This window comes from Cornus florida, unplaced genomic scaffold (genome assembly GCF_030987335.1).
Source record: "Cornus florida cultivar Cherokee Brave unplaced genomic scaffold, ASM3098733v1 CherokeeBrave_3.0.0_Hap2_Chr08, whole genome shotgun sequence".
NCBI lineage: Eukaryota > Viridiplantae > Streptophyta > Magnoliopsida > Cornales > Cornaceae > Cornus > Cornus florida.
In genome coordinates this window covers 77,943,253-77,966,161 of record NW_026775578.1, presented here as the reverse complement: position 1 = coordinate 77,966,161, position 22,909 = coordinate 77,943,253, and the positions used below count along the sequence as shown (strand labels likewise).

General features: G+C 35.8%; 2 protein-coding genes across 14 annotated transcripts; one reads left to right on the top strand and one right to left on the bottom strand.

The window, feature by feature from the left end:
- Positions 1–27: 27 nt before the first annotated feature.
- Positions 28–4,637, top strand: LOC132268165 (pentatricopeptide repeat-containing protein At4g39952, mitochondrial-like). Of its 8 annotated transcripts, XR_009469246.1 has the most exons (4): positions 28–3,521; positions 3,614–3,675; positions 3,787–3,832; positions 4,339–4,637. XR_009469246.1 is itself a non-coding variant. In XM_059768938.1 (2 exons), the coding sequence occupies exon 2, from the start codon at positions 1,021–1,023 to the stop codon at positions 3,343–3,345; it is 2,325 nt and encodes a 774-aa protein (XP_059624921.1). In that variant the 5' UTR covers positions 28–405; positions 643–1,020; the 3' UTR covers positions 3,346–3,777. The 8 variants fall into 8 exon arrangements, 1 of the variants encoding a protein (XP_059624921.1); XR_009469243.1 differs by having other exon boundaries at positions 28–3,675; XR_009469247.1 differs by lacking the exons at positions 3,787–3,832; positions 4,339–4,637 and adding an exon at positions 3,833–4,319 and having other exon boundaries at positions 3,619–3,675.
- Positions 4,638–5,728: 1,091 nt separating this feature from the next.
- Positions 5,729–22,091, bottom strand: LOC132268164 (probable isoaspartyl peptidase/L-asparaginase 3). Of its 6 annotated transcripts, XM_059768935.1 has the most exons (8): positions 21,894–22,091; positions 19,680–19,851; positions 19,235–19,303; positions 14,246–14,310; positions 13,722–14,114; positions 13,574–13,632; positions 7,340–7,444; positions 5,729–6,259 (listed from the first exon to the last, which is right to left on the bottom strand). In XM_059768935.1, the coding sequence occupies exons 4-8, from the start codon at positions 14,258–14,260 to the stop codon at positions 6,040–6,042; spliced, it is 792 nt and encodes a 263-aa protein (XP_059624918.1). In that variant the 5' UTR covers positions 14,261–14,310; positions 19,235–19,303; positions 19,680–19,851; positions 21,894–22,091; the 3' UTR covers positions 5,729–6,039. The 6 variants fall into 6 exon arrangements, with proteins under 6 accessions (XP_059624918.1, XP_059624916.1, XP_059624915.1 ...); XM_059768933.1 differs by lacking the exon at positions 19,235–19,303; XM_059768932.1 differs by lacking the exons at positions 19,235–19,303; positions 21,894–22,091 and adding an exon at positions 20,295–20,459.
- Between the last annotated feature and the right edge of the window lie 818 nt (positions 22,092–22,909).

Sequence of the window (22,909 nt, the reverse complement as noted above, 5' to 3'; positions counted from 1 at the left end):
GGGTTAGTTGGGCAAAATCATTTCAGCCCTCATCTCTCTATTCTCGCTCTCTCTCTCTCCAACTGCAATCTACAAAAATCATAATATCAAAACCCATGTCGGCAAAATCATTTCAGCCTCCCTAATCGCCACATCTCTCTCTCTCCAAATCCAACTGAAATCTACAAATTCTACAAAAATCAGAATATCAAAACACATATCGGCAAAATCATTTCAGCCTCTCTAATCGCCTCATCTCTCTATTCTCGTTCTCTCATTCTCTCGTTCCTTCTTCGAGCAATCAGCTTTTCAGTGCAGTGCTGGGATTCGAATTGGGTTTAAGAAAATCAGTTCAATTCTAACCTTTGTTTCTGAATTCCATTAGTTAATGAATCATGCTTGATCTATGTTGATGCATGCATGAAGGTATTTTTTTTTTGTGGATGATGATGATGTTGCCGAGAGTTTTTTTGTTTCTAAAACTGTTTTCAAGTGTCAATTTGATGTGAATTTGATTATTTGGGCATTAAATTGTTATTGTTCTTGGGTTTTGAATTCCTCTATATTGATAGGGGTATGGAGTTCTCTTGATTGTGACTCTTTATTTTCATCTGCTATTGATTTAATTGTTCATAAATTTGTGGTTTTTATTTACGTTCTCAGGGTTGTGATGCTTCAGTTCTAGATGACAGCAATGATAATAAGAGGTACTCCATCGAAAAGAATGCAATTCCGAACCTAAAACTCAAGGGGTTTAATTATGTCAACATGATAAAGCAGGAGTTGGAAAATGTTTGCCCAGGAGTGGTTTCTTGTTCTGATACACTAATTCTGGCCACCAGAGATGGTCTTGTTATGGTTTTATTTATTTATTTTTTTCATAAAGTTTTTCTGCAACTTCCGGCGACTTCAACCTCCCCCCCCCCCTCTCTCTCTCTCTCTGCAACTGTAATCAAAACCCATATCCGGCTGTCTCTCAACTTTCTTGCCCCTTGGTGTAATTTGCTCCCTTTCTCTCAAACGAGCCCTTAGAGAATTCCCATGCTGGGATTCAAATCCAACTACCTCCATAAACGTTTATATTCATCTTCAGCGTCTTATGTAGTCAAGTACCTTAACTGTCGGATCAACTTCTTCCTCTCCAACCAATTCACTGACCTGCAATCTCTCCTCCGATCACACGCTTACATTATCACAACTGGTCACACAAATAACATTTTCATAGCATCAAAGCTCATCTCTCTCTATGCTTCTTTCAGTAAACCCAACTTGTCAACTCAAGTATTTGATTCAGTTTATTTCAGAGATACTTTCCTTTGGAACTCTGTAATCAAAGCTTATTTCTCCAATGGAGAGTACCCACAAGCTCTTCAACTATATCTCCGAATGCGGTTATCTGATACCCAACCTAACCATTTCACCATTCCAATGGTTGCTGCAGCCTGTGCGGAGCTTTCATCGTTAAATTATGGCATGACCATACATGGGTTGGTTTCAAAACTTGGACTTGTTGCAGGAAATTCAGCAATTGGGTCTTCGTTTGTGTATATGTATTCGAAGTGTGGTTGTATGGAGGATGCATCTCTTGTGTTCGATGAAATTTTTGTAAGGGATGTGGTTGCTTGGACAGCACTTGTAATTGGGTATGTGCAGAATGACGAGAGTGAGAAGGGGTTAGAGTGTCTTTGTGAGATGCACAAGGTTGGTGGGGATAGTGAGAGGCCGAATTTTAGAACATTGGAAGGTGGGTTTCAAGCTTGTGGGAATTTGGGGGCTTCGCTGGAAGGTAGGTGCTTACATGGTTTAGCAGTAAAAATTGGAATTGGGTGTTCTCATGCCATTCAGTCTTCGCTATTGTCAATGTATTCCAAGTGTGGTAACCATGAGGAAGCTTATCTTTCGTTTTGTGATGTTTTCAACAAGGATCTTATCTCATGGACATCAATCATTGGTGTTTTTGCAAAATTTGGGTTTCTCACCAAATGTTTAGGCATGTTTATGGAAATGCAGGCTGCTGGCATATATCCGGATGGAATTGTTATCAGTTGTGTAATTTCGGGTTTTTGTAATTCTATGAGGATCTCTGAAGGAAAAGCCTTCTATGGTTTAATCATAAAGAAAAATTATGTAGTAGATCAGATGGTCCGTAATGCATTGTTGTCAATGTACTGTAAGTTTGGACTTCTAGCTTTTGCCAAGAAGCTCTTTGATAGAGTACACGATCGGGACACAGAGTCTTGGAACATAATGGTGTCTGGTTATGGTAAGATCGGGCCAAGAGCCAAATGTGTAGAATTGTTTAGTGAAATGCAACATCTAGGCATTGAATCCGATTCAAACAGTTTGGTATCTGTGATTTCTTCATGTTCCCAATTAGAAGCATTCCATCTAGGTCGATGTCTTCATTGCTATGCGATTAAAAGTCTTATGTATGAGAATGTTTCAGTTGCCAATTCACTCATAGACATGTATGGTAAGAGTGGGAAATTAACCATTGCATGGAAAATATTTTGTGGGACACAAAAGGATACTGTCACGTGGAACACTTTGATCTCTTCTTATACTCATAGTGGGCATTCTGCCGAGGCTTTAGCCTTATTTGATGAAATGGTTTTGAAAGGCTTCAAGCCTAATTCAGCAACATTGGTGACAGTGCTCTCTGGTTGTTCTCATATTGCATCTCTGGAGAAAGGAGAACAGGTTCACAATTACATCAAGGAAGGGGGATTTCAGTTTAATTTATCTCTTGAAACTGCATTAGTTGATATGTATGCAAAATGCGGGCAGCTCAAAAAAGCAAGAGAAATATTTTACTCAATGATAGAAAAAGATGTTATTTCTTGGAATGTGATGATCTCTGGTTATGGATTGCATGGAGATGCAGAATCTGCGATAGAGATTTTCCAGCAGATGTTGCAATCAAATGTTAGACCAAATGAGCTCACCTTTCTTGCTGTTCTCTCAGCTTGTATGCATGTGGGGCTTGTTGAAGAAGGAAAGTGGCTGTTTGATAGAATGGGTGATTTTTCTGTGAGACCCACATTGAAGCACTACACTTGTATGGTTGATCTTCTTAGTCGGTCAGGTAATCTGCATGAGGCTGAAGCTTTGGTTCTCTCGATGCCCATGGACCCTGATGGGGGTTTGTGGGGTGCTTTGTTAAGTGCTTGCAAAATTCACCACAATAGTGAGATGGGAATAAGGATTGCGAAGCATGCTATTGCCTCCAACCCAGGAAATGATGGCTATTATATAACGCTTTCCAACTTATACACCTCTACAGGGAGGTGGGAGGAGGCAGAGCATGTGAAAATAATCATGAAGGAAAAAGGAGTGAGAAAGAGAGCTGGTTGGAGTGCAGTATAATTCATAGGGAATAGCCATATGCTCTTTGGTGTACGAAAGGTACCAACCTTGATATCATAAAATATGCAAAAAAGTGCTAAACTCCATGCTATAGCCAATGTGCATATCTGCAGATGGTTTTGATGCCTTCGGTGCCATTATCTCTGGGTCCTGAAATTCACTACAAGTCTCCACTGGTAAAGAAAATGCCAAACCAGCAGTTTCACTACCTTGGTTGCAGGAAATCTTATTCATCATGGAATTCTGACCCTTATTTTTTTTGCATTAGCTCAGCATTGATAACATTCTTGCTGATGTATGATGTGGAGAAAGTTGTCCCCCTTGTTTTAGGTCAGATTCCTACTGCAGTTCAAGCAGATGTTTACTTTAAATCCTGATTGTTGATTACACATTAATAAAATGATAAGAGTAACTGACCTTTTGCTGTCTGAACTCGATTAGCGAGCACGGAATGGAGGTTTGACATTGTTGCATGCTGTCTGAACAGGTACTGAGCTGCATGCACAGGCAAGATCATAGAATGAATACACGTTAGTTTACACGTTCTAAGTCTTATATTCTCCTTTAGTCTTCATTATAAAGCATGTAATGGCGGTTTGACATTGTAAATATATGATTAAATGATCTTTGTTCAAATTCCAGCTCAAATTAATCATTTAGATTGTTTAGTATACTTCATGGGAAAAGCCTTTGTTTATAATAGGATGCCTTTAAATATAGTGATGGGTTAGATCTTTTGAGTTAAGCCTTATTTGGATAAAATATTACTTGAGATTTACACATGCATAAATGTTATGAGTAGAGCTATTTGATTGTATCTCATTATACTCCGATATATATAACTCATCTACTTAGATGATAACAAAAACGCTTTAGAAACAAGTTCCACACAGATGGGTTAGCCACCACTTTGCCTTTTAGTTAAAATAAGTACTATTTCATTAATTTTAAAAGTGACACATTCCTAAAATGATAAAATGATGACTTCTGTAGGTGTATGGTTCAAGCACTGTCACATGGAAAGACATACTACCTGGGGTATGGGCACTGCTCTCATTGTGAAGAATGGCGACACTGCAGAGACAAGTATGCGTGAGCCCTATCCTTACATGCCATTGTGTACAGTGCCCCTAGCCTCCAAACTCCAGGCATCAAAATTTTCAGGAGAAATATGAGAATAGAAGAGAGGTTTTGAAAAATATGAGCCTGATTTAGCCTTTCTAATTACAGCTTACAAGAGGGGGTTGCATGTATTCCTACCATCACTTTGTAATAAAATGGGTAGGTTGTAATGATGCATGTCTAAAATTATATTAGGATCCACAGACTAAGGTCAATCCCCAGGTAAAAATCAAGGATAAGAGTGAAACATAAGAGCCCTGAACAATTTGCCAGAGCCTCAAACCAACTCGGACACCTTGTTGGAGGCTAGTTTCAAATTGTTAATTGCCCTAATTTCTAATATCTATTTCACCCAAAATGGAATTTCATCTCAATTCTCTAAAATTTTGCTAAATTTTTTTTTTTTGGTAGTTCCGTTTGTTTCAATGTAAAAATTGTCAGAAAATGTCATCAACAATTTTAGGTTTGGTTCATTGTAAAGCTTTTACACAAACTTTCAAGAAAATGAAAGTATGTTACAGAACCAGAAAATAAGAAAGAAAATGGTTATTTTGCATTTTCTAAGAATTGTTAAGTTCATTTTCAAAGTTACAACCTAGCACCGGAAAATAAGAAAGAAAATGGTTTCTTTTTGGTCATCTAAAAAAATTTATATGAAAAGTACTTTCTGATGTAAAACATTTTACGCTGAAAAAAATGAAGGGTAAAAATGAAGGGTAATAGTTTGATAGAATATATGAACGAGGTAGTTCACAAAAAAAGCAAGTCATTAAATAAATTAAGTGTTCTTCATTTAGGCTCAAGTCTGTCTGTACTAGTCTTTGATGTCAAAAGCCTGATCACATAATACAAGTTGAAGTATACATTTTTGTCCAACTAAACGGTACTGATGTTTTAATATGAGATATGAAAGACTGGTATTACAAGCAAGAACCTAGGGTTAATCAAGTTCGTTACAATTCAAGTTTATTTGTACTTTTAAACTTCTTTGCAATATGGACCAAAAAAGAGAGAACCTTGAAACAGTTGGAGGCTATAAGTTTTCATTTTTTGGTAAACAAAAGAGCTTCATATCATAGACAAGAAAGGAAAGACAACTCAGTTATAAACCTTTTATAACAATAGATTAAGTCTACAAGGAACACTAGCTGAAGATTAACTGTAGAGTCTGTAGACCCATGCGAGCGGCACAAGGGGGGAAGTTAGTGGGGGGGGGGGGGGGGTGGGGTGGGAAGAATAAAAATCATACTAACAGCAAAAATAGTACAAACACTTTTTAACTTTTTACTATTTTTTCCTTTGATAACAATAAGAATTCAATAATATTGCTTCTCCATGTTTGCTGCTTCCAGCATTGCTTTTTGTCACTTTTTAATAACTTAAAATTTATCTTATTTGTTGATAAATATAAGCAACGACGGATTCCTAAGAATACCTATACCAAATCTAGTAAGAGTTTATGTTTCACATATTACAAGTTGTTTGTGATAGAACAGAAATGAAGACTTGGCAAAAGATAATGGAAAGAACAAGCATATTGAGAGTATTCACCAGTAGCAGGGTTTTTCAATTTCAGGGGAGAACAGTAAATACTTCCACATCATTCATTCCAGGGCCTCTCACTGAGTATTGGAATGTCCATCCATGACATGCACCGGCATGCACACCATTCTTATTAACCGCAAAAACAGCTCCCACAAATTCTGGATATTTTCTTGCAATTCGTGATATCGCTTCCTTGGCAGCAAGCTTGGGTTCCAATCCTAACCTCATACTTTCCACGACTTGATAACTGGAATAAAAAATATTGCACAAGGTTTAAATTTGAATAAAATGTTAGACAAAAGAGGCAACTTGAGCTGTTTGTTCGCAGTTGTTGATTTCTCCTACCATTTAATCTGATGTGCATCAGCTGTAAATTAACCAAGCAGCCATGTGAAGTTAGACACCAGGGCTGCTAAAAAGGAGAATGGTCATCAACTAGGAAAAAAAAAAAGGAGAGAATAATCATCTCACTTGCTAAGCAGACACCCCAATCCAGCCTATTTCTGGCAAGACACATTAAGACCCATGCCATGCGAGCAGGCCCAACACTATTATAACTGTGCTGTAATGACGTTGGTAGCTAGGGTAATTAAAGAGCCCATACTTGGATAACTACACTCAATTGCAGGTTAAGACAGCTTGTCTGATAAACCTTTGATGTGTGTGTGTGTGTGTGTGTGTGTGTGTGTGTGTGTTTATAGAATATACAAGTATATTACTCCCTCTGTCCCATAATAGATGGGTACTTTGGGAGCTGTGACTCACAATTATGGGACGGAGGGAGTAATATTCAACCTACATATACTGTACAAGTTAATAGACGAAACATATTTGCAAGTTCTTTCCCCCCTTATTGGCAATTGATAATTTTGGGCTACGAATTTGGGGCTGTGACCTGGTCCTGTAAAGCATAGACTTCTAGGGAGATCTTATTGCCTATGTGCTACATCCTGAGCAAACATATTCAAAAGCCCTACACAATTGAGAAAAAGAGACCAGGAACACCTATAAAAAAACAAAGAAAAAAGACCAGGAACAACTTGTTTCCACTTTACCATACTACAAGTAGGAAAGTTAATTTCATAAAACATAAGGACATTTTTTCTATTTGTCAATGAATGGTGAAAATTTGACTTAGACACATCTCAAAGTTCCGATATATGACTTATTAAGTAATAAAAAATAAAATAAAAAATCTGACACGTGTATTATCAACACAACAAATCCAGCAGTCTGATGACATATTGATCATCCAAAATTTTATCTTGATATGTACTAGAATCAACGTTTAAGGTGGAACAAAAATTCAAGGGTTTCAGTTGACTACCATGGAAGGAAGCGCATCATGATATCACCATCACCAGTTGCACCACATGCTCCAACTTCATCATCGGCATATGCAGAAGATCCAGCAATAGGTCCATCACCGACCCTAAACTTACGCAAAAGATTTTTTTTCATCAAATTATGATATATAAATGTTTGTATAGACTAACCAAAAATAAATAAATAAACATACAGATAAACCACAGTTTCCTACCAAGTAAAAAAACACTTCTTTTTAGCCCTTTTATTGCGTAAAAACTTTGTGCTAGGCCTTTCATTGAGTATAATTTTTTTGCTAGGACTTATTACTAAAATACTTAAAGGATTTGGAGCACATTTGGACATCCCCATAAAATTGAATAGCCTCGTTCACTTTTTAAAGAGTATTTCAATTTAGAAATACTGGGGACACTGAGGATAGCAGGTAAGCTCACCAGATTACTTCCTTGATATATGATTATCCCAGGGTTTCCTTGACATAACTCGGATCTCATAGAATCATTGATATGGAAGCCATTTTCTTAAATGGCTACATTCAAGATGATATATTTACATAGGAATACTACGTAAAATGTGAATCTGACAATTCATGTTCAATGACATGTCCAAACAGGCCCTTTGTCGATCCAGGAGCTCCCATATTTTGTAAGTAAGTTTTGAATATAATAAATTCTTTAAAAAGCAACCAATATACAGGATTTGTGGTTCATGAGCCTAAACATAAAATCTTCCCCTTTCTTAATTTGAATAGATGCCTAGTTCCCAATTTAACTACTCCATATTGTTAAAAACATTCATTTTGCAGCCAGAACCCATGGACCAAAAATCTACAGGGAGTGCTTCACCATAAACAACATTTTATGATCGTCAGATGCTTACAAGTGACAACAAGAGGTAGTGCCCATACTGTAGTTACATCAAGTGAAACATCATGTCATTTAGTGTATATATGGAAGTATACACCCCAATTTTATTTATGTTATGTATTTATTAATCCAAAACTTTCACCTTCTTGGCGATGTATAGAGGGAGGCGAATCAAATCCAATACCTCAGACTTGTCGAGTTATGTACTTAATGAATGATTCCTTCTTTGGGTTTTTTCATTCATTCTTACATAGAGATGTCCGTCCACTAAAAAATTAATAAATAAATCGGTTGTTATCTGTCCCACTATTTGTCTCAATACCGCCTTTCCTTTTCCATTATTCCATTTTTTCCTCATTCACCACTCCCTTTCTTTACCGCATCCTTTTTCGACTTCCTTGATGCCCACCTCCTTCTACAAGTCTCAAAATACTTAAATAGTCGTAAAACAAGATAAGGCAAAAATAAAAAAAAAGAAGGCAAAAAAGCATTGTAGAAACAACGAGACCTTAGAAAAGGAAGATGACTGGGTATATTAGCTGAACACTTGAATGGTAAGTAACCTATCAACTTCTATATAGATTAAGATTTCAGTTTATTTATATTTTTCTAGAATTATACTTGTTTTTCTTACTTAATCTTTAGTCTAGCCCTATTAAGATTTTTATTATCTTTCTAGCTTGCTTTTTCCTTTTCCAGAAATGCAAAAGCTTACAAGAATAAATATATTAAAGCATTAAAGACTAATTATTGAAGATTTAATGGAGGAATCAGCGGAGGAAAATCCTCGAGTAATTGACGTAGTTTCCTATTGTTGAAGATTTGCTGTTATTAGAGGAATAGTGGAGAAAAATCCTCCTTGTTTCCTATTTTCTGTTTCTTTCCATTCTCATTAGTTCTTCCCCTATATAGAGGAGCCTCCATCATTGTTTTGTGAATGAGTTGAGAGATTATAATAAAAGTGATGTAGCCCTTTGGGCTCTTTGTGCCGTGGATGTAGGCCCTAGTGCCTGAACCACATAATATCATATCTTAGTGTTTTTCTCGTTTAATTTCTCATCACATATGTTTTATACTTTACAACACTAATATTCCCATTGTTCCATGTTTTTAGATTGCTTTGCTGTAACCAATCCAAATTAAGGATTTTCATTCCATAGCAGTTATGGCATTTTGGGAAACATATTTGCATCAATGACATATCAGTTTTGTGTTTTAATTGTGAATCCATGACATATCATGTTTTTTCCATAGACATATAAGCAAATAAGAAATGCAATTTTTACATAATTAGATTCGTAGGTGAATTTGTTAGTGATTTCATTATGAAGTCTACGAAGAGTTGATGGAAATAGACTTCATGAAAGTTTGTGAAAGTGATCATCATGGATGTATCAATTGTCTTTAACTCATGACAAGAGCTTTGTGAACCACTAACATTTGGTCACACGAGGTTAGTTTGTGATTTTGGTTATTATTGGAGGTATTACTGTAATTTTATATATAGAAGGATACTTCCTTAGCTGTCAAATACTTGCCAGCTTATATCATTGTCATCTGGTTGTCTAGCAGTTGTTATACCGCTGTCGCCTACTTCTATTACTTATCTACCAATAAGATAACATCTTCAGTCATTTTCCCTATAGGGTTTTAACTTCTCTTTCAAAATGGACAAAATGAATGGAGGAAGTGAAGAAAAATTTAATAGCCATTAGTACTTTTGTGTGATGAAGATACCACAAACATACTTGTGTTTGTGCAGTGAGATGCCATACATCTTACAATGAGATTCCAAAATACCCAGCAACAAGAAGAGACATACTTTCTGTTTCACGCCATGAGTTTCCATCAGTGTTTTATGGTTGTAATTAACAAAACTCTAAAAGAAGAACGATTCTTCTTGTTGTAGCAAGGTAACATGCCTTAACCAATGTTTCCCCTTTCTTTCATTCCTTTTGTATCAGGGCCATTCTACCCTAATTCACTAGTAGCATAGTGGTTCACATTCCGATCATGTGATAAGTCAAGTGCTAAACCACAGTCGCAGAAAAATAATTTAATAAACTCAAGAATTCTCTCTTGAATCAACCCATATATGACCACCAACATTAAAAATTATAAGATCAGAAGGTGGCTTTCTTTGCATGGTCAGCTGCGCTTGGAAGTATCCTCACTCTCGACAACCTTAGAAGAAGACGCCAGGTTGTAGTGAACTGGTGTTGCATGTGTGAGAAGTTGGGAGAATCTGTGAACCACCTTCTGATTCATTGCCTTATCGTGAGGGACATTTGGGCTATGTTCTTGGCTGCCATTGGTGTGGATCGGGTGTTCCCTGAGTCCGCGGTTGATTTGGTTGAGGCTTGGAAAGGGTGTATAGTGGAGAGCCAAGTCAGAGATGTTAGAGGGCCACTCCCCTCTGTCTTTGGTGGGGCTTGTGGCGCGAGAGAAATTGGAGATCCTTTGAAGGGGAGGAGTCTCCTATTTGGTCTCTCAAATACGATATTTTGTCGTCTTTATTCTTTTGGGTTAATGGGCGAAATTGTATATACTTGGATAGTCTTTTGGATTTGTTGATAGTTTAAAGATGTAATGTCGTTGGTAGCGGCTTTTTGTTCTCTTGGGAGAACTCCCCTTTTGAGTGCCTTTAATGAATTTTACTTATAAAACAAACATATCATCATCCTTGCCTTTATTCCATATGGTCATACGGATGGGGTCAGCCACAAGAATTCTCTTTTTCCATTTTTTCCTATTATTATTTTTCCATGTGTTTGTGTAATGAGGAGACTGTTGATCACCTCCTGTTACATTGCAGCATGGCCAGAGATTGTTGGGATCTGATGCTTCGTTTATTTGGGGTCCACTGGGCCATGCCCTTTTCCTTTAGAGGGTTGATTGAGGCTTGGAGAGGCGTCTCTGTTGGGGCTGGCATTAGGGATGCTTGGAGGACTACGCTGCTTTGTATCTGGTGGTGCATTTGGCTTGAGAGAAATATGAGATATTTTGATGGGAAAAAGAAGTCTGTTTCTATGCTTAAGTTTTTTGTTATTTCTACTCTTTTTTGTTGAGTTTCAGGGAGAGATTATAGATCTATGGAGGAAATTATTGTTTTTTTGGCCTCTCTGAAGGTTTAAGGAGCCCTTTGGCCCTTTTGTTCCTTTTGTTCCGTTGGGTTTCGCTCCCCTTTTTAGAGCGTTTTTTATAAAATCTTACGTATAAAAAAAAAGAAAAGTAAAAGTCGATTAGAAAAGCGCTCAAAAGGGTAACGCGTCCCTAATACAAAAAGCGAAAATTGAACCTAAGGACCAATAGAGTCCAAAAGATCAACTAAGTCATCAGTCGAGGAGCAAGCGCTTCCTTTCACATAACAGAAAATAGAACGAAGAATATGAATTTTCAAGGTCGCCAAAGATGATTCATTTCCTTCAAAATTTCTGCTATTCCTCTCTCTCCATATGCACCACCAAACACAGTGTGGAACTATCCTCCAATAGTCAAGAGCGTGACTTTTCACTTGGCATATTCTCCACGCGTTAATCAGTCCTATGGAGGTCTGAGGCATTACCCAATGAACGCCAAAAATGCAGAAGATGAGGTTCCAACAATCGTACGCCACAGGACAGTGTATAAGAATGTGATCCACAGACTCACCATCTATTTTACATAGACAGCACCAATTAACAATAATGTTACCTCATTCTCAAATTATCCAACGTTAAAATCTTGCCCGAGACGGCAGTCCAAACAAAGAATGCGACTCTAAGTGGAGCCTTAGAACGCCATATAGTCTTCCACGGGAAATCGTGACCAACGAAATTGGACAAACACAAGAACATGGACCGAACACCGAATCTACCATGGGTGGAAGGGACCCACAAAATATCATCATTACCTCTGCCCAAATCCAAAAAAACACATGCCTCTTCTATCTCCCAATCCTGAAAAGAACGCCTAAAACGCACGTCCCACGTAACCCCATTTTTTCCATTTTTTCCTATTATATACCATGTCTTCTCCTAGATTTAATTTTTTTAGATCATTCTTTATTAATTCTTCCCATGTAAGTTTTGGTCAGCTTCGCTTACCTTCTAGGTAAACAACTCTTCCTCTTCTAACCATCGCATCATCAGGTCTACGTTGAATACGATCATACTACCTAAGTCAACTTTCTCTAATTTTATCATTTATAGGCACTATACCTAGTGTTCCCCTCACACATTGATTATTAATCTTATTACTTCTAGTTACTCATATCATTAAATGTAACATCCTCATTTCCACTACATTAATGTGTTGTTCTTGTGTCTTTTCCAACACACAGTACTCTACTCCATATAATATATTGCTCTAATAACAGTTCTATAGAATTTTCCTTTTAATTTATTTGGTATTTGTTAGTCACAAAGGATACAACTAGCTTGCCTCCATTTTGTCCACCCCACTCCAATCCTACCTTTCTAGATAACTATCTATCTCTCCATCTTTTTGTACTATTGATCGTACATAATAAAAAATAATAATAATAAAAATAAATAAATAAAAATTGTTTTGAGTAACTCTTTGGTCTTGAATTGTAATATTTATAGTCATCGTTTGCTACATTATCAAATTTACATTCCATATATTCTATCTTAGTTTTACTAATTTTTAAGCCTCTTTCCTCTAATGTCTTCCTCCATATTTCTAGTTTTGTTGCTAAGCCTTGCTTAGAAGTATCTATTAAAACTATGTCAACCGTAGATAACATACACCATGGAATATTTTGTTGACGATCTTTTGTTATTTTGTCTAACACTATCGCAAATAGGTATGGACTTAACACCGATACTTGGTGCAGTCCCACTTTTATAGGGAACTCACTAGTTTCTCCGCAAGTAGTATGGACTATGGACTCTAGTCATCCTCTCACTATACATATCCGTAATAAAATTATAAGTTTTACAGATACATTGTATCCCGCAGAAACCAGAAACTTAAATCATGAGAGTAGAATGGTTTTCATGTTCAATGCTGCTTACCAAAATCTACAATTTAATTAGACATCAATGCAATTCAATCAATTGTAGTTTAACCATGAGAAATTTACCAACCATGCATCACATATAAAATTTCCCTATTCCAATTATCTTTATGTCTGGAAAGTCTACAGAAAAGGAAGAAGTAAATTTGTAGTTTATTTACTTATGCTATTCTACAACCACATTCAATTCTTTTTTACCACCCACGCATTTCAAGGTATATCAAGAATAATAATAAGTATGATGATGACAACAACATTAATATAGATAGAAGATGTGTTTTGGGTGTTCAATAAATTTTAGTAAAATAATTTCTACAATTAGAGGCCTTATACTAAATACTACCTTTACCTGCCAGGAATCTTAAAAGTGGCCCCGTTAGTTGATGTACCAACAGCAATGTGTCCCATCTGAAAATAAAATCAAATATCGCCTAGAAACGAATACATTCAAAGGAATTCAGTAAATTCAAAGAAAATCTGTAGTGACACTGACTTACTTTATCAAAAACAGCCATGGATATCGTGTCATGATTGTGGAGACCTGCATGAGATGATTTAGATACAATAGTTCCAACCAGACTGTCCATCAAGTATGTCCTCCCACCGAGATCCGCTTTATCCTTTGGATGATAAGGACCACAACTATCAATATGTAGAACATTTTTCCTAAAATTAGGTTGGCAGCGATTCTCTTTCCATTTAATCCACTTCCTCATTGATTCTGTTGAACTGAGGTTTGTGGGTCCTGGAAGACCCATTGAAATAGCAAAGGACGAGGCTTTCTCTCCAACAAGCATGGTGTGTTCAGTATGTTGCATCACTAATCTTGCAGCTCTGATGCCATCTGTCACATACCTCATGGCAGCAACAGCTCCAACTTCCATGGTTGCCTACACATGCCATAGCAAACCCAAGGATAGATAGTCATTTAAAATGTATGCTCTTTGATATAGATATTCCAACAAAACTTATTAATAAGGAGCCACAGTGCTCACATAAGAAACAAGCACACGGTGGTTACCCCATTCATAACCATAGCATCAATTGTAGTTTCTCCGTTCTCATCTGGACTTCCACCAGGTCCAACTGTCCACGCAAAAATGATATCAAAATTATAGGAACCAATAGTGACTACAAATATGAAAGTGCTTGCAACACATCTTCCGGAAAACTACATGATCATCAATAAGGCAATAAGACGAAGTATTAAGAAATGAGTGTATTTCAATTGCTGCCTAGTTTACTTTTTACAATATACAACTAGATAAAACTTTCATATAAGATTCTAAATCATGTCCCTGTTATTAATAACTCAGAGCACCTTCAACTTTTAAGAAATTTTCCTAAAAAAAGCAAAACCACGAGCTTTTAGGTTCACGTTGAAAGAAAAGTATTCAGCTGGACTTCCGCTGGACTCGGCTTAATTGCAGCTAAAACTTCCTTACCTTCTGAATTCTGAATGAGAGATTCCTCCCTTCCATCAGTTTATCTGATGAATTGTGCTGAAATTAGCACAAGTTTTTCAAAAATGACTATTTTACGCTTAATGGAAATGGTAAAAGTAAGAAATACTGTTATACTGGCAATAAAAAGGAAAAGAATTTCCCATTATATATTTATGAAGAATTGAATAAAAAATTTAAATTTAAAAAATAAAAAATAAAAAGTGGATGACTCTCAACTAGGGGTGGCAAAATGAGTCATGACCCACCAACCCGCCCACTTTAAAATGGATATGGGTGAACCATTTTAAAATATGGGTCAAAATTGGTGACCCATATTCAACCCATTTTTATAGAGGGTTAAATGGGTTGAATACGGGTCACCCATTTTGGCCCATATTTCATTTATGATATAAGAGACCCAGTTGCACAACCTCTATTTGACTCAAATTCACCTCTTCCTTTCTAAAATTCTCTCACACGATCCCAAATTATCTCTCTAAGATTCTCTTTGTATCATGGACTCCTCGTGTATGTAACACTACAGCTCGAAAGAAACCTATGTTTACATTTGTATTTCAAAGTAGGTCGACCTGATTTATTCATTTAATTATTTATTCTATAAAAAGCTTAACAAATGATTTCATATAATATACACACACACACACATACATAATATCTTACCTTCATGCATGTGTAATCACAAAAAAAAAAAAATTAAATTTAAAGAATTTTCAAAATAAATTAGGATTTACAATTATCCATACATATTTTTACAAGCTTTTATCCATATAAAATAAAAAACTATAATAATGAGATTATCTAAAATAATAACTTTTTTTTTTCTTTCCTAAAATGGGTTGGCAGGTCATGATGGGTTGACTCGGCTCATTTTCACTCAACCCATATTTAACCCGTTACAAGCGGGTTGAATATGGGTCACAACCCATATTTAACCCGCCCAAATTTGACCCTGCCCAAACCTGATCCAACACGTCCGTTTGCCACCCCTACTCTCAACGTTGAAATTTAAGATGCCATTTTCCCTCACTTCTTCACCATCTGTAACACCACCACCACCACCAGAATCTGATTTTACCACCATATGATCTCACAAGATTCTAACTTTTCCTACTAAAACCATCTTAACACTTTCTCATATCCTGTCTCTGAAATATTTCACATCTATCCATCCATTTCACTCCATGGAGAAGATTGTAGATGTTTTGGACTCCTTGAGAATTTAGAGGCCCTATTTGGCCTTGTGTAGCTTTTGAGGGATGCGTTCCCCTTTTGAATGCCTAATGCAAATGTTACTTATCCAAAAACAAAAAAGGAATTATATCTCATTGGGATGTTTAAGAATTAAATATTGCTAACTACCATCTACTCCAAAAGCTTAAGCTGTTAGAGAGGGTGCAACTTTAATATTTAAATCCTCCAACATGCCCCCTCATGTGTGGCCTTCTTTTAGTCCAACACGTGTTTCAATTTTTTTATCAAGGTGACGGTAATGTTTGAACTCAAAACCTTTGACTCTGATACCATGTTAATTACCATCTATTCTGTTGTTAGAGAGGGTGCAACTTTAATAGTTAAATCCTTCAGCAAATATAATTCAACATCTCTGAGTATTGTTGACCTCCTAATGTAGGACGAAAAAAGCTCGATACCAACTTATGTCGGACAAGAAAAGAAGGGGATTAGGAGACGATAAAAAGCAAATGAGAAAATCGGAGAATATGAGATGAGAAGAGGGGGGCGGGGGGGGGGGGGGGGGGGGGGGGAGCGCAAGAAAAAGACAAAGAGAGAGAGAAAGAATGTGGAAGATAAATAGCATGAGAAGGTGCAAGAATAGAGGTGAGAAATATAATGGAGAGTAGATCTAGAAAGTCATAATAATTCTCAATTCAGATAGTAAGGCATGAGAAGAACAAAACTACAGGTGAGAAAAATAATGGAGGAAAGTGATTTGAGAATATCACAATAGTTCTCAATTCAGGTCTGTGAAATTATATTACATGAGGCCCTTAGGCCTTTTATAGGCAAGACACTAAAAAATTCAAGGGGGAAATCCCTAAAAATAAAAATAAAAAATAGCCCTAGCCTAATTTGCCATTGGCCTGCCACACATCAGCCAGCTCTCACCAGTTTCATTCATGTATTTAGACGCCAATAAAAAGAGTAACTGCCCTCACTTTCTAGAAGTACGATTGAAATTCTCTCCTGATGTCTTTCAGCAGCTGTAAGTAATATCCCCTCCCCCTCCCTATTTTCCCCTAAAGGTTGCCTCAGCTTTCCTATAAGCTCAATGTCCTTAAACATCCACTCCAATACTTTGAACTTCAACGAACCTCACTCCTTTTACTCAGGATATTACATGAGACAAGTATACAAGGAAATTTGAAGGCATCATGAAGATGATATGTTCATTCCTTGACCATAAATATGCTAGTATAAACTTATCAATATATATATATATATATATATATATATATATATATATGCTAGTATACATTTTATTTCTTGCTTTCTTCCTTCTTCTTTTTTCTTTTTTTTTTTTGGTAGGTAAACGTGCTAGTGTACACCAACCATTGTTTCATAATAATATAACTAAACATCATATTATGTTTTAATTAGTTTATCTATAATATATAGTTTAACATTTATAAAAAAAATAATAACAATAATTTAATAAAAAAATTACATTTTCATCTTTTGAGGACGAAATCAGATATGAGATTGAATCATGAAAAAATAATTATAAGATTTAAAATAATAATAAAAACCGCACGCTGGCACAAGAATTACTTCCAATCATTTGTTTGACCAATAAGATAATAACAAAAGGTGCTACCCAAAACAAAAGGATATATATTTTAAACATAATTTGAAGAGGGAAGAAGACAAAATGCTTCAGGGAGTTGAAAATAACTAAAACTCATGAATTACTCAGCATCACTAGATCATGTAGAATCCTCATTTTATTTTTGTTGAGTATTTCTTAACCTTTTATATATATATATATATTTACTTATCAAAAAAAAAATTTAGAAAGCTAAAGAAATTTTGGAGTAAAATCCAAATTGATAGTTTTTAAAGGATATAAAGTTGAAGAGAGAAATTAAATATACAGAACACAAGAATATAACGTGATTCGGCCACTACGGCCTTCACCGCGACACACAAAGCCTAAAGGGCTACATCACTTATATTGTATTCTCTCTTAATGTTGTTTACAATGAGCACCTCTATTTATAGGTGAAAGAATACAAGTGATAAATATGCAGAATACATTGATGGAGAATTCTTAAAATCAATCCCATAAATCACTCCAATCAATATTCTATCAGAGGCTAAAATCACTCCTATGACATTCTCCCAACAATAGTCTAACAGAACATTTTGTGATACTTTTCCCCTGGTTGATTAAAAGTTTGATGATTTGTAGAGTTTTTGTGTAAAACCTCAAAGTTTTATTGCTAATTTGTACCATTTATAAAGAGACTTCAAATTTCTATATCTCCAATATATCAAGACTTCAACATTCAATATCTCCAATACCAATGTAAATATCTTTGTATTATAGAACATTGATATGATAGTCAAGATTGACCTTTTAATTGTTCTCAATTGGTTCATAAGAAATGCAGATTCAATTTAAAATGTCCAAGCAGTAAAATGCATTTGTAATGGAGATACCACATTGACATTATCAATCTCAATGAATTAGCGAACACCTTAGATTAGATTCTATAAACTTTGCTTAACTGGATTATTAGTCAAACATTTGCAAAGTCAGTGTGCTAACTTCTCTTTAAAACCAAATCATTATGCATTGTAGAACTCAGACATCACTGTCACAAAATCTTCACACTCCCAAACACTTACGACTTCTTATGAAATGCAACAGATTACCCTGGATCCAGGACTTTATCCCATCAAGTATCATACAGTACAACCAACACCTTATGCACTAAAGCCCCAATTTACAAAAATACCTCAACCACCTCACTATTATGTTGCACTTTTACACGTGAGTTGCCATTCTACTATTATTTTTTTTTGATAATTGCCACTCTACTAATATTTTCTATTTGGTAAAAGAAATTTGTATTTTCCAATTCCCTCTTTGAGCCACAATGCGAATGAATAACTAATGTCTTCAAGCTATGCAAAACTTTTAATTAGCATTCTAAACCATTGAACACTCTTCTCCCAAAACCAGGAAGTGTAACAACATCATATCTTCCAAAACAGTCTTTCACTGTCATCTCCACATCCAGCAGCTCCAATATTTGGGGGGGGGGGGGGGGGGGGGGGGGGGGTGGGCAAGTTAACTTCCCACACTAATCACCTCAACGAGACCGCACTATGATCCATTCAGTTTGGAACACCCCTACAACTAAAATTTAAAACACATTTCCTATAAAAACCTTAAACAATTTTACCTTAAGAGGAAATCCACAACCAAACCCCTCCCACCCCGTTAGAAAATAAATAATAATTAAAAATATTGACTGCTCTTTGGAAGACATTAAAATCCAAACTTTCAGGATGAGAGTTACCACTTCAGTGTCGGTTAAGTCATTTCTTCAGCTAAAATTTCTGGTCTTCCAAGAGACATTTGCAATAAGCTACAAGAAATATTTGGTCAATCAATAGTAGATATTCTTCCTCAAATTCACTTACAAACACACCCTACAGCTCAAACACAAAAACTAGCCTAAAGTTATTTTCATGGATGAGTTGTAACACTGAATAAACAAGCAGGAAATCAACTAGTCTAGTGACTAGTTTTTCCATAGAACCAAAACCCTATAAACTACTAGTCTAAACAAGGAAATGACAATCCAATACATAAAATTAAAACCCACAATAGAAATTGTAATACAATAGAAAAATAATTTTTACAGTTGAAATGACAAGACAATGCAATTTATAGAGTCTAAATATTAGGGGGTAAAAAAGATGTAATTTCTAACCATTGTTCTTTTGGTTTTAAATTCCCACCTGTACCATCACATCTTAGTTCCTCACAGGTCGAACAACCCTCCACAACTGCATCTAAGGCAGAGAACCCACCATCGACGACCCTCCACGCAGTTCTAACAGCTTCCAAGAAAGGCCAGGTGCTCAAAACCAAAGGGTATTGCCCTGAATTCTTGACCTCATGTCCTGAAACCTGATTAATGGTATAGAGAGAGTCAATCGAGTTGAACAAAAATTTGCGAAAAATGATGTTTGATCGATGAGAAAATGAGGGGAAGATATAAAATAATAATAATAATAATAAAATAAATAAATAATAATCAAACAATGAAGCATAGATGCTCGGATATCTATGAAATAAGACGTAAGAAAACTAAAAATTCAACAGTACCGAGTCTAATAAGACTGATTAACTCAAAATTTTAATTTTCTGGAAGAAAAGAAGAATAAAACATAAGAATTCCTAATCTGATGGAGAAACTGAGAGTGTCCAAAACCCAGAATGGAGAAAATAAAAAATTGAATAGAACAGAATAACCAGAAACCCAAAAAAAAACAACACGATGATTACATATATATATATATGTGTATATATATATATATAAAATACTACTCATATGTTTATCCATGTATTACCATGGACAGTAGTGTAAGGAGGAATAGATGAGTGATGGGAATGGTGTAGGTACCCGCCATTCGAGAAGCTGTTGACTTCTTCCGGTGAGATCGGATGATTTGTTGACTATTTATATAGAGAGGATAAGGACTAAAGTTACTGTCTGTCATGATCGCAAATGGTCACGGACAAATTAAGCTAAGCCATTTCTCATGTTTTTGCAACCCAACAAACATACCAAGCAAGTCACATAAAACCAGATCTGTCGACAGCGATGGTAGAAAAGCCAAAACGGAAAATTTTAAGTAATACATGTGAGAACGGAAGCAAGAGCTCGCCTAAAGTAGAGCATGAGAACAGGATCCGAGCGTGAGAGACCCTGTAACTTAGATTTAGCTTTCAAAATTTTTTTAAAAAAATTATATTTTCTATAAACTCTTCATAATTTTTATAAACCTCTCCTATAATTTGTTATAATTATATAAATCATCATCCTTCTTGTTATGAAAATTACTCGTAAAAATGAAAATATTGTGCACGGACGTAGTGTAACGGGGAGTTAAATGCGCTAACAGACTTGTCAAAATTACTAAAATACCCTCGCATTGCCATCTGAAATTACTAAAGTACCCATATGAAACTCTAGGCTCTCAGCCGACGTTTGCTTCAAGTATTAGCTACTCGGAGAAGATGGGGACCAGAGATTGAGATTGGGTGTATCTGTATGTGCATATATATATATATAGAGAGAGAGATTGAGATTATCAAAGATGGAGACGAAACTGTAAGCGCTGACCATGACAGCTGCCGTCGCTACGACGTTCTGCAAAAATGCACCGCCATCACCAAGCAAAGCTTCCTAGTGGTCCTAAAAGAAGGACGAATGGGGGCGACCAAGAAGGGTTCGACTTTAGCAAAGCCGCCTATCAATCCTCAGATCTTCGATGCTGCCGTCGATCTTTCGAGCAATACATAAATATCTATCTATATATATATATGTGATCTTTTTTAAAGAAATTTTATTGTATGGATTTCACATATCAGCTTAATTAGTTAAATCTTTTGAAATTTAAGTTCATCAGATTGAAGCACTATATATATATGATTTAATTTTTCTAAAACACAGTAATTTTTCTACATTTCATGGATGCTTAAAACAAGAAATTGCGAAGGATGCGTGAGGGGCGTGAAACTGTGGAGGAAACTCTACTAAAGTGGCAAAATTACAACCAACAGCTTGATTCTGCGGCAATGGGCTAGAAGAAGGGTGTATGCCTGATTTGTGATCATCAATCATCCCCCACAATATATATATATATATATTGAGCGTACCTGATTTGTGGTAATCAAAGCACATGCACTTGCACCTGGATTCTAATAAATTTTACTGGTGATAAATTACAATACTCAGTTTGATTTGATTTGCACAGGGAAAAAAACAGAGAGATGGAAAAATATTAGCAACTTAGTATACTATATGTTAACATGGTATTTGATAATCATCGTCTACAAACCAAACATACACTGAATTCTTAAACTTTTCATAAGCATGTTTAATGAAGCCCGAACTGTTGGATTGTTTGAGTACATATTTGATGAGTTATGTCTGCGAATCGTACCTGATCAAGTGATTCATCAATTGAACGTATGGCCTTGGGAGTAAACCTATTCAGATTTTATGAAAAGTAAGAAAAATGAAAGATGTAAGACAGAGGACTTGGGGCAAGTGGGTTGCTGAAATTCAAGGAGGCGTTTTGTAAAGCTGATCTGTGAGGTCGGAGTGGGTGGAGTAGGAGAGAGAAAAGGGATGCAGCGGCATCTCTCTCTCTAAATCACACTCTCTCTATGTGGTTTTAGTTAGATGTAGTACTTGGGTTTTGTTATTTTTAAACTTTAAATTTTTTGTATTGGCCAGAAAGGCAAATCGTGAGTGGAAGTTTTCTGGCGACTACAATTGGGAAAAGATCAACCTGAATACATGATTTCACCTCCGGCGTACAGTGATATCACACACACACACATAAATATCAACCGGCAGGGACAAGGGTATTATTAGAATTTTATTAAAATTTGTACATGGAGGGGTGGTCAATTTTTGTCATTGACTGTCGTTGACTGTAACAGAAGAGAGGCCTGTGTAGGATATTTTCAAAATGAGAAGAGATTCTAGTAATTTCTGAAATAGGAGGAAAGGTTCCTATAATTATGATAAATTATAGAAAAAGTTTGTGTAAATTACCCTTAAGAAAATAGTGATCAAGTTTTAAAAATAATAAATAAATAAAATTGTCAATGAATATGTCCATCTAATTTAAAATCCAAAATGTCATTACTTCTATCATCATGAGATATCCCCTCTCTCTTCTTCGTCTTCTCCAACCCCACATTAACATATAAGAAGGTTCAAAAGAAAAAATGAGTATTGTGATTCCACATTCCTTCTTGTCCAGTGCCTACTAATATTTCTTACCTTATGGTGATCAGTTTTGGATTGAAAAGTGAAACTATAGCACAAATATGAGACGAAATAGAATGATATATGTGTGGGTAGAGAGATAGAAAGGGAAAGGAGAGAAACAGTGATAAAGAGGTACTACTACCTTCTTGTTGTTGTGAGCCAGATTATATGTTCTTA